This window comes from Diabrotica virgifera, chromosome 7 (assembly GCF_917563875.1).
Source record: "Diabrotica virgifera virgifera chromosome 7, PGI_DIABVI_V3a".
Lineage (NCBI taxonomy): Eukaryota > Metazoa > Arthropoda > Insecta > Coleoptera > Chrysomelidae > Diabrotica > Diabrotica virgifera.
Window position 1 is genome coordinate 208,460,651 of NC_065449.1, and position 15,451 is coordinate 208,476,101.

The 15,451-nt window shown below is 34.3% G+C and overlaps 1 protein-coding gene across 1 annotated transcript in view; it reads left to right on the forward strand.

The window, feature by feature from the left end:
- Window positions 1–601: 601 nt before the first annotated feature.
- Window positions 602–15,451, forward strand: part of LOC114329997 (ATP-binding cassette sub-family C member 4-like) — a 131,833-nt gene continuing 116,983 nt past the window's right edge. Inside the window, exons 1-2 of the mRNA XM_028279290.2 lie at window positions 602–764; window positions 12,838–13,083. Coding sequence (XP_028135091.2) covers window positions 691–764; window positions 12,838–13,083 — 320 coding nt within the window. The 5' untranslated portion in view covers window positions 602–690. The remainder of the gene's footprint in view (window positions 765–12,837; window positions 13,084–15,451) is intronic.

A 15,451-nucleotide genomic window follows, 5' to 3' on the forward strand; every position in this document is an offset into this window, starting at 1 on the left:
AATCTAGCATCAAACCAGTTATTACTGAATCAGGAAATAAAGTATAGACAAAAAAAATGCGAAAGGAGAACACCCACATGCAAGGCTGGAGGTTTGAATAGCTGGATATTAAAGAATAAGAATTGAATTACTGTATTTAGAGGAAGAAGGAGAGAGGTGGTAAAAACCTATTGATATGGATGAAGGAAGAAGATGTCAGTGTATTTTCTATATATTTTATTTATTTATATATTTCATCATTTCAATATAATCATTTATTATTATGCTTTAGAAATTACGATTTACGCCTATTTTTCTATTTCCATTCCATGGATTCTTTTTAAATTTAACACCTTTTATAAAAATCCTCAACTTTCCCACAATTATTCACATAATTGGTTTCTAATGCCTTATAGGAGTTTCATTTTTGTGCTATGCTAATTCAGCGTTTGACTATAAATTTCGAGAAGAACACAATTCAAACCTCCCGAACTGGCCTATTACAGAAATCCTCCTATTTATATTAATGTCTTTTGCCTTAATGTCATTAGTTAAAATATTTTAATGTATATCTATGTTTGTTTAATTTTTTTATAATTAACATAATTATCATTGGTAAAGGAAGCTTTGTCATTGCTATTGGGAGCAGCTTAGTTTTTAGTTAGTGGTGAGGTTTAGTTATGATATGATTGTGTAGATATTAGTGACAATATGGATATAGGGTACAAATTGAAGGCAGAAAATCCCAAACAAAATGCAAATATATTTTCAAAGATATTTTTCGGGTATGTATTTTATTACATCTAGTTTTTTATTTGTTTTAAAATACAAGCTGGTAGGTTAGACCATTGTAAAAAAACACCCAGTATTTTTGTTTAAAGCATAATGTAAGTAAGACTTTTAGCCCGTGAGTAGCAACTCCTAATGAGTTTATTACATCTTCCTCTTCTTCCTACTTTATAAATAGGCCCATGCCTGTTTTACTTCGGTTTTTAGCCTCACAATTGACGTTCACTGACCATCTTTTCATCGTCGTCTCAATGATCTTCTTCCATTTGGCGATTTGCCTCTTTCTATTCGTACTAATATTATTTTTGTACTATTTTCTGCCATTCTTTCTATATGTTGATTCCATTCTATTTTTCTTCTTTTGGTACACATTTTTATTTCCTCTACATCACATCTCGATCGCATTTCCTCACTTCTTACTCTGTCTTTTCGAGTTTGATTTGTTATTTTTAGTAAAACTTTTCATTTCTGCTGTTTCCAGCAGTCTTTGTGTTTCGCCACATCTGCTCTTGTTTCCGCTGTGTACGTCATTATCGGTCTTATTGTTGATTTATATATCCTGGTTTTCGTTTCCGTGGTGAGTTATTTGTTTCTCCAGATTGTGTTGTTGAGACATCCTGCTGCTCTGTTCGCCATGTTCACTTGTTTCTCTACTTCTTCTTCCACTTTCACTAGCTTGACAGTTTTATTCCCAAGTATTCCGTTTCCATCACTTGTTCTGTTATTTAGAATCAGTTTACATCGTCTCGGTTCCGCTGATATCACTATCGATTTAGTTTTCACCTTTTAGATCACCATGTTGTATGTAAGCGCTGTGTCGTCGAATTCCTTAATTAATCTTTGTAGGCCATCTTCATTTTCGGCTGTTATTATGGCGTCGCCGGCATAGCATATTATCTTTGTGTCCGTTTCTTCCTTTCTATATCCCCTTCTTTTTTAACTGTTTTTATGATTTCATCCATTATCAGATTAAATATTAATATGCTCAGCAGTGCCGTAACTGCGATGTTGGCGGCCCTGGGGCAAACGGGATCTGGGGGCCCCCTACCGGGAGTATCGGGGGTTTACCCCCCAGAGAAAGGGTAAACCCTCAATCTTTCATCTGGAATCATCTGGAAAACGTTTTACGAAGTTGATTGCTTTGTTTTGAAGGTCTTGTTCATTGGCATTTAAAATAAAATCAGGTTGAACAATTCGGTACGTATCTTACTCTGCTTTCATACCTTGAAAGCGACTGTCTAGCTGATGGCATCATAATGTGTCGATCATTGAGTAAAACACGGTTACTCTAAAGCATGACTTGGGATATTGAAGTCTTTTATCTTCGCACAGTTCATCGAAATATTTTTTCACCTTCGGCATTCTTTTTGGAGCGAACCCTAATGGTATTCCCCAACGTTGACACATATTTGAAGCCACTTCAAAGAAGGTTTCAAATTGTCCTCTCATTTCAGTCAGTTTTAAGAGGCTCTCTTTAAGTAAACTGTAAGCTGTTAAAAGGTCCACAGATTTTGATTGCAGTGTTTTCGAGACTATGTTGAGGATTTCAAGGATTTTATTTTGCACAACTAGTAACAAAACAAATTTGAATGGTTCTATTTTCTATTTTTCAGTTGTGCTGCTTCGCCTCTTTCATTTATTTTTTTACTTGTAAGAACTAGACTTGAAAGGCACTTTAAAACATCGCAATGTCTGTATTTCAATGTATTGACTGCGTCAAATCTTCCAGCCCAGCGCGCTGAATTGAGAGGTTTTAGAGTCACTTTCGAGGAACATCTTTCAGATTGGTATGAGGACTTCAGTGCCTCCCAACGAAAGGTTTGAAGAAAGATAAGAAAGAAAGATATGAAGGTTTATTTAGAGAAAATGCAGTAAGATATAAACCAGATTGCTGAGAAGATACAAGAAATTGAAAAAGTGGAAGAAAATTCTAGAATTCGTTAAAACTCGATATGGAAAAAGTGGAAGAAAAATTGAAGGAGATAGGATAATGTCAAAAAGGAGGAGACTGTCAGAAAGTAATTGTATATAGCTCTAATGAGAGTAGAATTCAATTTGGCAGAGATTTAGTTTAGAAAACGATATCCGATACCTTTCATTAAAATCTTAAAAAACAAATTCCAACATATGCAGAACTTCAAAGACTGCAAAGAAATTATAAGAAGCCATCTAAAAGACGGAGCTGCTTTGTAGTTTGGGGGCCCCGGGGCACTGCCCCGGTTGCCCCAACGGTAGTTACGGCCCTGATGCTTAGCGAATCACCTTGTCTAATGCCAGTTTCATACTTGATAGGTTGCGATATATTTCCTTTACATCTTAGCATAGCTATGTTATCTTTATATAATATTCTCAATGGTATTTACTAAATCCAGTGATACACCTTTTTCATATAATAAAAAAAGTATCCCGCCCCGAATTCTCACTCTATTGTACGCTTTCTTCAAATCTATCAGACACGTATGGAAGGCACTTATGGAATAAAATTATTTCTGTCTTGTTTCAACAAATTATAAAAAATTTTGAAACCCGTCGATTTTTAAATAAAAATGTGCACTTTTTAAACATAAATTTAAATGTACAGGATGATCCTTGCAAGTTTAACAGAGTCCATAAGCTTTAATTTTAATGGAACGCCCTGTATATTCTTATATTTTTAAAAGCTGCTTAACAACCTGATTTCAACAAACTATATCGTGGAAAGTGTATTATGAATAATACAGGGTGAAATTTGGAAATTAAAGAGTATGGAAACCACTTATGGAATAAAATTGTTTGTGTCTTTATTTTAAAAAATAATAAAAAATACTATGGCATATCAGCTTTTAAATTCTAATGGACGCTTTACAAACATAAATTAAAATATACATAATGATTCAAGCAAGTACAGCATAGTCCATGATCTTTAGTTTTAATAGATCACCCTATATATTTTTATATTTTTAGAATCTGCTAAACAACCTCATATCAAAAAAGTGTATACCTATTATGTAGGGCCTATTATGAATAATACAAGGTGAAATTTTAAAATTATGTGTAATCTTCGGTAAGATATTAAATACCTACATAAAATTTTAAAATTACTAAATAATTTATCATGCTTTAAATAATGGTATATATTTTAAATTAGCTAAATAAAGGCATCAATTTTCTAAACTAAGTATTAAATCTGTTGGGTTTTGTATTTTTAATGTCTTGACAAAATTTATAAAAAATTTCAAAATTTCACCTTGTATTATTTATAATGGACCCAATATAATACACTTTTTTGATATGAGGTTGTTTAGCAGATTCTAAAAATATAAAAATGTACAGGGTGATCCATTAAAACTAAAGATCATGGACTATGCTGTAGTTGCGTGAATCACCCTGTATATTTAAATTTATGTTTGTAAAGCGCCTATTTGAATTTAAAAGTTGACGTGTCCCAGTGTTTTTTATAATTTTTTAAAATATGGACACAAACAATTTTTCCACCTACCTCTACCGAAAGTATACTTTTCCGGACCTGATTGTAGGGAGCAAAGTTGTACTTTTCCTTCCTAGGGAGAAAAAGTAAAAGTGACGTCATGGTATTTCATTCATGAAATATTACTTATTGACGCCCTGTACAATATCTATTTTCTATTACGTAAATATCTATACATTTTAACGTTTATTTATAAAACACCCTGTATTTTGAAGAATGGTAAAAAACAGTAAATTGTTATTTTGATTTAACAATGTTTACATTAATAATTTGACTTATATTTGACAGTTGAGAGTTATATTGTACCTACTTGTTAGTTTTAATTTTAATAAATTTTGTTGGTTATTTACATAAATAAATTAAGTAAAAATGAAAAATGACTTGTTATTAATTTGAGGGAGGTGGAAAAACCATATGTATAACATGAGAGTAAAGTGCCTTTTCCTCGCTTGAATGATTACTGCCCTCCGCTATGCGCTGGGCAGTAAACTTTATTCTCGGGAGGAAAAGTAGCACTTTCCTCCCTTGTTATACAAATAGCTATTATTCCATCAGTGGTTTCCATTCTTGTTCATTTCAAAATTTCACCCTATATTATTCATAATACACCCTATATCATATAGTTCGTTGAAATCAAGTTGGTAAGCAGCTTTTAAAAATATAAGAATATACAGGGTGTTCTATTAAAAATAAAGCATATGGACCCTGCTAGACTTGCAAGGATCACCCTGTATATTTAAATGTATGTTTAGAAAGTGCACATTTTTATTTAAAAATTGACGGGTCTCAGCGTTTTTTATAATTTTGTGATACAAGGACAGAAATAATTTTATTCCATTAGTGCCTTCCACACTTATATTTATTATTAATTTTACCTGTGATAATGGAGTTTATTACTAATCACTTAAACCAAGTATAGACACTTATTTTCTGAATGGTTAGTCAAAGGAGTTCTAATGTTAAATCTATTCACTTGCGTGGAGTTGTCCAATAAATTCACTTCTAACTCATTGAGATTCTTTTTAGTCTAGCCGCAACATAGGGGGTCCCGTGGGAAATTCTAGCTCGCCGTGATTTGATGGTGATATTAGAGGTTTTTTGGGTAGCTAAATCCAATGGAAGTGGTCTGGAAGTCCAAATATGGTGCGTTTAATTGTTATTTTTTTTTGTCACCACTGCTATTTAATGTATATAGTGGAAGCATCTGCCAGGAAGCCCTTTTGCAAACAAATGAAGGAATCGTAATCAATGGAGAGGTTGTAAATAATATTCGATACGCGGACGACACTGTACTAGTTGCAAGAACAGTAGAAGAATTACAACGATTACTTACAAACATAAATATTGCTTGCAAAAATCATGGCATAAACATTAATATCAAAAAAACCAAGTATATAGTCTTCAGTAAAACCATGACACAACCAGCACATATTAGTATAAACGGCATTCAAATTGAAAAAGTATCAAGTTACAAATACTTGAGAACTTTAATAAACAAAACTGGAGACCAAAACAATGAAATAAAAAGATGTATCGAAATTGCCAGGGCCACCTTCATAAAGATGAGAGAATTCTTCTGCAACAGAGATATAAGCAGCCCTCTACGATTAAGAATGCTAAGAGGCTACGTATTTAACACGCTATTATACGGTGTAGAGGCCAGGACTCTCAAACAGAACAACATAAAAAATATTGAAAGTTTCGAGATGTGGTGCTACCGTCGAATGCTGAAGATGAGTTGGGTTGAAAGAATCACAAATCTTGAAGTAATACGAAGGATAGGAAGATACCCAGAAATATTGTTAACGATAAAACGAAGAAAACTCGAGTATTTGGGTCACCTGATGAGAGGTCATAAATACGCATTACTTCAAAATATAATGCAAGGAAAAATAGAAGGAAAACGGAATCCAGGCCGTAGAAGAATGTCATGGTTGCGGAATTTGAGAGAGTGGTTTGGCTGCACCAGTAATGAACTTATTAGGTCAGCTGTAAACAAGGTCAGGGCAGCCTGGATGATTTCCAATCTCCGATAGGAGTGGCATAAGAAGAAGAAAAATTGTTATTAACAAATTATGGTAAAATTAGGTATTTTTCAGGAATTATTAGAAGCCCTGTAAATAAATTGATAGTGTTAAGGTCTTCTCTGATGTATTTTTGGTCGTTGAATCGAATACAACTAGTCGCGATCGCTCAAAATATGTTCTTATGAGTAGTCGTGATAGCTTAAACTACGTTCCGACTTTGTTATTAATAAATTATTGCAAAAATAACGATTTATAGTACGTTTACTCACGGTTTTTGCTCCAAGTTTTAAAAAACCACTTGGATTGACATGAATTTTGGCATACACGTAGCTAGCATGTCAAGCAAAACAAGTGATAGTCATCCCCAGGTTAAAAGCACAATATCGTTTGTTTTGTTTGACATGTAAGCTACGTGTATGCCAAATTTCATGTCAATCCAAGTGGTTCTTTAAAATTTAGAGGAAAAACCGTGAGTAAACGTACTATAAACCGTTATTTTTGCAATAATTTATTAATAACAAAGTCAGAACGTGGTTTAAGCTATCACGACTAATGGCAATCGATTTTGCGTATAAAAATACGATGAAAAAGACTACAAACTTGCTGTAGATTGCGCATTATTTCGAGCTTTTCGCCGAATAAACAATTATTTTGTTATTAACAAAATAACAACATATTTTGAGAAATCGCGATTAGTCGCATTCGATTCAGCGACCAAAAATATACCAGATAAGACTTTAACACTATCAATTTATTTACAGGACTTCTAATAATTCCTGAAAATATCTAATTTTACCCTAATTTGTTAATAACAATTAAACGCACCTAGAGCCTCAGTAGCTGAGGATCTAGGTATGGCAAGAGAGATGGTACAAGAACTCGTTGTAGCTACAGAAAATGTTGGTTTAAATATAAACATCTCAAAAACAAAAATAATGACAAATTTGGTACCCAACCAGAACATCAGTATTGATGGGAAGGAAATAGAACTCGTAGATAGATATAAATACCTGGGACATGAAATTACGATTGGCAGGGATAACCAGACTCATGAGCTGAAGAGAAGAATCGGTCTTGGGTGGGCAGCATTTGGAAAACTGAGAGAAACTTTTAAAAGTGAGTTACCCACATGTCTAAAGAGAAAGGTATTCGATCAGTGCGTCCTCCCAGTCTTGACGTACGGATCAGAAACACTTACCTTAACTAAAGCCTCGGCTACCAAACTAAGAGTCACGCAGAGAAGAATGGAGCGGTCAATGTTAGGAATAACTCTGCGAGACAAAATCAGAAACGAAGAAATCAGGAGAAGAACAAAGGTGACTGACGTCATCGAGAGGATAGCCAGGTTGAAGTGGAGATGGGCAGGACACGTAGCCAGAATGACAGATGGGCGATGGACGAAGAGGTTATTGGAATGGAGGCCAAGAGAAGACAAGAGAAGCGTCGGTCGACCGCCTACAAGATGGACTGACGACTTAAGAAAGGTAAATAAAAACTGGATGAGGGCGGCGCAGGATAGATGGGGTTGGAAACGAGGGGAGGAGGCCTATGTTCAGCAGTGGACTTTTGAGGCTGGATGTTGAATTAAACGCACCATATTTGGGCTTCCAGACCACTTCCATTGAGCAACATACTTATAATTTGTTCCGGCTATTGTTTTGATGTCATCTATCCATTTCATCTGTGGTTTCCCTCTTGGTCGTCTACCTTCGTAAGTCTCAAATATTGTATTGTGGCATTACAACGTTGGTCTTTTTCTCTAGCGGTGTGGCCTGCAAAGCTCCATTTGAGATGATTGCTTCATACACTAATATTTTGCTACATAAAAATAATATGGATTTAAGCCCGAGTAACCAGTAGTGTTATGTGTTTTAAATATCATTCATAATTGCTTCCTCTTCGTCCACATGTGTGTTTTCCAAGTTACATTGTAGCCCATATTTCAATTAAAGGTATGTTTTATTGCAATATTTTGGCTGCCTCTATGTGATCTGAATTTTTGACCAGAATTGTAGTGTCATCTGCGAATGTTGCGATTGTAGATTCTTTCCAGTTGAGAAATCAACTGTAAAGATTGATAGATAATTTTTCCCAAGACGCTGCCTTGCGGGACTCCTGCATTTATGTTGTGGAACTTTTTTCGTATCTTGTATAAAATATTCTGTCTTCGAGGTATGATTTTAGTATCGTGTATAGCGGCTGAGAGATTGCTTTCTTCAGTTTGAATAGTAATCCTGGATGCCAGACCTTGTCAAATGATTGACGGACATCCAGGAAACTGACATTGCAAAAGCTCTTTTCCTGGAAGGCTAATTGTATATTTTCTTCTACACTATGCTCTTGTTCTGTATTGTTGTTCTGTACACCAATAATCATTCTATTTGCAATGACTTTTTCTGCGACTTTTGACATTACTGGTAATAGGCTGATGAGTCGGTAGGATGTAATCTCATGTGGAGGTTTTTTTGGTTTTGGAATTGTAATGATTTCTGCTAACTTCCATTGTGCAGGAAAGTAGCCTGTTCTTAGTATTATTATATCTAGTATTTTTGAAGTGTAAAAATATATGAGAAAGATCAAGTAAAATCTAAAATTGTCAATATACATGAGCAGTGCAATCTCTAAATTGTCTTGAACTTCACAGGTTTTACATTGTGTAATTCTGGCAGGTTTTACACTTATTTGAAATATTTTTAGTGGGAATTAGCTACAATTTTACTTTGAAATTAAGTTTATTTGTCCGGAAATCGCTATCAAAATACAAAACATTAATAAATTAAACAAATTTTGTTTTTGTTAGTTGGTAAAAATTGTTTCTAATAATTTAATTTTATCTGACTCATTCATATTGACAATTCAGATTTATGTTATACATATTTAGTTGACTTTAAAATGATATTGCCAATATTTTTATGAGTCTGTCTTTAAGGGGATGGGTACGAACTTTCAGCTTCAATGCTATTTAAATGGGATTTATTTTTTTTAATCCTGAGAAAACTAATGAGTATTTTTGAAAAACTTAAAAGTAGAATGAAAGATTACGTTATTACCGAATGCCGAAAGTCCCTGAAAACTTCTATAATGTTTATTTTAATAAGTTACAGAGGTGATTTTACAAAGAGAAAATTTAGTGTGAGTTTTAATTTCAAATATCTCATTCAAAAGAAACTTTTTATTATTCTAAGGGACTTTCAACCCTCGGTAATAAAGTAATCTTTCATTCTGCGTTTAAATTTTTCAAAAATATTTATTAGTTTTCTCAGGATTCGAAAAAAATGATTACACATAAAATACATTGAAAATTTTGACAGGCGTCAAAATTTTACATTTTGTCCCCAATAGACAACCACATGCAATGATGACAGTAAAATTCTCCTGTTAGTGAGTTAGATTCTCCTCCCATATAGGCCAAGACAAAAATATAACCTGTTCGTGACACTTCAGCAGCCAGGGTACTGAAGCGTTTTTTCGACAGGTAATACCTATTGGAACAAATTATAACTATTTCCTGCGTAGGATCTGGCGGCCATTTTTATTTATAAACAATTAACTGTCAAAAAATGGCATTTTCCCCCTTTTTTTCAAATCAACGGAAAACAGTGAAACTTATGATTTTTTTAGTACAAATATCTTCGAGATTATGGAAAAAGCTTTAAAATGACGTATTACAAAGTTTGATATACTCATTTTTTGTTAATGTAATTGCGAATAAAGTTCGGAATTGCAAAAAAAAATATTTTCTCAAGAACTGTTGTAAAAATTAGTGTACAGCTTTGAAATATTTGTCAAATGAGGGTTCTTTGGTGCTTAATATTATGTGATAAAAATTTCAAAGCGATTCATTTAATTGTTTAAATTTTATTCAAATTGTTTATCCCAGAGAGCATTTTTTTGCAATACCATAAGTCAGAAAAAAATGACCTTAGAACCATTCCACAGGTGTCAAATGAAAGAGCATGAGCTACATTTTCAACATGGTTTTAAAAAGTGAGTAAAAAATGCATTTATTAGTAATAAATAGTTATGCAAAGGTATCGTAAATTTTTCTTTATAAACTTTTTGAATACCTTTTTCCAAAAAAATTAACTTTTTTACCCTGTTTTAAGTGCACAACTGCCAAGTAATGTTATCTATATCATTATTGATTAAAAATTGTAATAATTATAATTTCTTATATAACAAAATAAAAAGTTTATAAGGAAAGATTTATGATACTTTTGCATAATTATTTATTACTAATAAATGCATTTTTTATTCACTTTTTTTAAACCAAGTTGAAAATATAGCTCCTGCTCTTTCATTTGACACTTGTGGAATGGTTCTTACGTCATTTTCTTCTGACTTATGTTATTGCAAAAAAATGCTCTCTGGGATAAACAATTTAAATAAAATTTAAACAATTAAATGAATCGCTTTGAAATTTTTATCATATATTAAGCACCAGAGAACCCTTATTTGACAAAAATTCCAAAGCTGGACACTAATCTTTACAACAGTTATTGCGAAAATATTTTTTTTGCAATTCCGACCTTTTTTCGCAATTATATTAACAATAAATGAGTATATCAAACTTTGTAATACGTCATTTTAAAGCTTTTTCCATAATCTCAAAGATATTTGTACTAAAAACATCATAAGTTTCACTGTTTTTAATTGATTTGAAAAAGAATGGAAAAATGCCATTTTTTGACAGTTAATTGTTTATAAATAAAAATGGCCGCCAGATCCTACGCAGGAAATAGTAACAATTTGCTCTTATAGGTATTACCTGTCGAAAAAACGCTTCAGTGCCCTGGCTGTTCAAGTGCCATGGAAAAAACCTTATTACCCTGGACTAAGTAAATCTTGACACTACCCAGATATGGTAAATATTGGGTCTTATATTCAGTTTACTCTCAAAATTAACACCAAACTGTGAGCGGCCGTGGGTAACGGCATAAACGCTGGCCTCATACGCCAGTAGACGTGGGTTCGATCCCTGCCAAAGACAAACCATTTTCATTTTCCAATAATGACACGAGCCGTCTCACCGTGCCTCGGAGAGTACGTTAAGCCGTCGGTCCCCCTGGGCTAGTGTACATCGACACTAGTTACTTGAAACAGGGTTAAAGATGTAATTGGCGCTGGAACTATCCGAAAGGATCTCCCCGGCAAAAATGCCATACGATATTATTATATATTATAACACCAAACTTTGATTTTATATGTATGTTATTTTAAAACATAAAATGTGCATCCCCGAATGTCATTGGTAAACCAATATCATGAGGTTATTTCCTCATGAATTACTATACAAAAAACCTATAAAAAAACATCAGCAATAAATTTTACCATTTCTAATGTCACAAACAGTCAAATCGAAAATGATTATTATATGAAGAAAATAAGTACAATACTAACCTATAAACGAATGTTGTGCAACTGGTTGTGCATATCTGCATGTGACGCCTGAAGACGTCATGCGCACTCGGCAGTAGTAACGGTAATTACGTTCTTAGACTTCATTCATCAGCATTCAAAGAGTTTCTTGGTTAGTGCTAATTCCAATCAATTTATCTTCTATTGTAAAATCCGTTTTTTCAATGTCACCAAATGGACTGATAATTCGTTGCGGTATTACCAGCGTCAAACTATCCTCAAATCTATTTTCAAAATTTTAATAGACGGCATACACATGTTGGACATAGATTCCTGCCAGACTACCTGGAACAAATTGGAGAACAAATTGGAGAAAATTCGTACCGTCCAATCTTTTGCTTCACCAGTATAATTCTACACCCTATCAGAATAACGGTTTTGGTGGGCAAGCAATAGAGCTCGTAGATAAATATAGCTGCAATACGGTGATGGCAGCTTACTTCATGTTCATCAAATACGCACATCGATCATGTTGAGTTCTGATACACTTAAGTGTGCACCAGGTGTGATAGGTTAAAATCAGGAGGTGTGTCTGTGATGCAAGGTATAATTGTATTTGCTTGAGCTTCCCACCATTCATGGGTCCATTAGGTGGTCATGTTGAACCCAGTGACTATGGACGATTCTGCGGTTTGTATGAGAGATTTTCTGGAGCGCAGTAGACTTTTGATTGCATCTTCTATATTGTTATCAATCGGCAGTGTTATGTTGTTAAGGATATTTTTATATTCTTTACAGCACTGGTAGGCAACGGGATGGGTGTGGATTTGATTACTCCAGCAGTCACTCTCATTGTGTTATTTAGTTTCACAACAATATTTTGAACGTAACATTGTTAATCACACAGAATAAACTAGAGCTAAGCCAGAAGACCTGATTGTGGTTGCCGATGCCCCCATGTTGTGCCGCAGAGCTTCTGAATAATGTTCTTTCTGGTTTTTAGCTTCTCGGCAACTGTACTTAAATATGCTATAAAGCTTAACGTTCTGTCCAAAATAACGAGGTATTTTGGATGTTAATTGGAGTTGAATCATGTATTATCCAAGTGAACGTTAAGTGTTCTTAATGCCAAATTATTGTTTAGGTGGAAGCGGTTATTTGCGTTTTAGAAGAGTTGGGTCTTCACTTTTGAAAGTAATTTATATTTTTGTTTTACAGGTGGATGATACCACTAATAAGGAGAGGAACTAAACAGAATTTAGAAATAAATGACTTATACAAAACTTTAAAAAAAGATCAATCAAAAAGACTAACAGATGCTTTGGAAAAAAATTGGCAAAATCAGGTTGATAAAGCGAAGAAGAAGGGAGGAAAACCCAGTGTACTTATGGCTATATCAAGGACGTTCGCTTTTGAATTTATGATGTACGGAATACTATGGGCCATTCAAAATGTAGTTCTAATGTAAGTAGACTTTCAGTTTTATAGAATTTTGTATAAAGATGGTTGTTGTGTTCGGAAGTGTACAACTATATGTAAGTAATAGTCTTGATGTATTGCTTAAGAGGCACATCAGCGCGTCATCAATATATATATATATTTTTTCCAAAGTTCTGCTAACTTTTAACAGTGCAGCATTCGTGCGTCGGCAGTAAGTACGACAGTGACAGTGACAATATACCATCAAAAATCAAGGGACAATATTAGGATAACAATAATTGTTATACTCGTAGGCGCGCTAAGGATGTTGCAGGTATTATGTAACAGAGACCTAAAATTGGCATTGAGGATCCGCCTACTTCGCTGCTATGTGTTCTTGGTCTTACTTTATGGTGTCGGTCGAGTCCTGTATGGTGAATAAAATCGATCTAAATCGCCTTGAAGATGCCTAAATGTGGTGTTATAGAAGAATTTTAAGACTTTCTTGGGTGTAGAAGATTCGAAACTCCACAATACTAGAACGTCTCAGCATGACTGCTGTGATTATAAATAGCATCCAGAAGAGAAAGCTGGAGTATTTCGGACATGTAATGAGAGGTCCCAATTATAGGTTGCTACAAAATATAATTCAGGGGAAAATAGCAGGCAAACGCCGGCCAGGACGAATAAGAACCTCATGGCTGAATAACTTATGAGATTGGTATGGTGTTGATTCAAGCATGCTATTTAGGGTAACAGTGAATAAAATTAAGATAGCTATGATGGTAATCAACCTTAAGAAAGGACATGGTACATAAAGAAGAAGAAGAGAAATGCAAATAAATATAATTATTAAATTATTTATTTTTAAATTCCTACTTACTTGCTTAGTGGTAAGCCTTTCTACATTTAGGCGTAAGGCCGGTGGAGTTGATTTTTTCATTGTAGTCTACATGCTTTCCGATCTTGTGTTAGGTTTCTTGCACTTTCCAATGTCAATCTTTTCTTCTCGACTTCTTTCCTGATTTCATCTACCCACATAATTCTTAGTCTTCCTCTTTTGTTTTAAATCATAACAAACTTATTCTACCCTAAATAAATTCAAAATTAGAATAATCATCATCATCATTCTCTTTGCCTTATCCCTATGCAGGGTCGGCTTCCCTAATTGCATTTCTCCAAACAATTCTATCTTGGGTCATATCAATGTTAATCCCCTTTACCAACATGTCCTGCCTTATCGTCTCCCCCCAGGTCTTCTTTGGTCTTCCTCTCCTACTTCTTCCAGGAATCTGCAGTTCAGCTATTCTTCGTATTGGGTAATTAACGTCTCGACGTTGAACATGACCAAACCATCTTAACATAATGCTCTCTCATTTTGGCATCAATTGGTGCCACACCTAGACTTCCCCTAATATACTCATTTCTAATTTTATCCTTCTTTGTCACTCCACTCATACATCTAAGCATTCTCATTTCCACCACATGTATTCGTTGTTCCTCGTTCTTTTTCACTGCCCAACATTCAGTTCCGTACATCATAGCCGGTCTTATGGCTGTTTTATAGAATTTTCCCTTCAGCTTCATTGCAATTTTTCTGTCACACAACACACCACTCGCTTCTTTACACTTCATCCATCCAGCCCTAATTCTACTGCATGCATCTCCATCTATTTCTCGATTACTCTGTAATACCGATCCTAGGTACTTAAAATTACTGCTTTTCACAATCATTTTACCATCCAAAGGTACCATTTTATTTGTAGTAACTCCATCTTTAAATGAACATTCCAAATACTCTGTTTTTGTCCTACAAAGTTTTAAACCTTTTTCTTCCAGAGCTTGTCTCCACTGTTCCAGTTTTTGTTCTAAGTTTCTTTCACTATTCCCTATTAACACTACATCATCAGCATACATTACACACCATGGAATGCTACCCTGTAATTTCGCTGTTATCTGGTCCAAAATTAATGAGAATAAATAAGGACTAAGCACCGAGCTTGGTGCAATCCTACTTTCACCTGAAATATATCAGTCTCCCACACCTGTGCTAACACTAGTCGTTACTCTCATATACATATCTCTCACAATCTTTACATATTCGCCAGGGACTTCTTTCTTATTGAGTGCCCACCAGAGAATCTCTCGAGGAACTCTATCATATGCTTTCCCAAGATCAATGAATACCATATGAGTGTTGGTCTTTTTATTCCTGTATTGTTCCATCAGTTGCCTTACAATGAAAATTGCATCTGTTGCTGATCTGCCCTGCATAAAGCCAAATTGATTATCGGATATTTCGGTTTCTTCACGTATCCGTCTATCAATTACTCTCCAATATGTTCATGGTGTGGCTAAGTAGTTTTATAGCCCAGTAGTTTGTACATTGTTGTATGTCTCCCTTGTTTTTGTA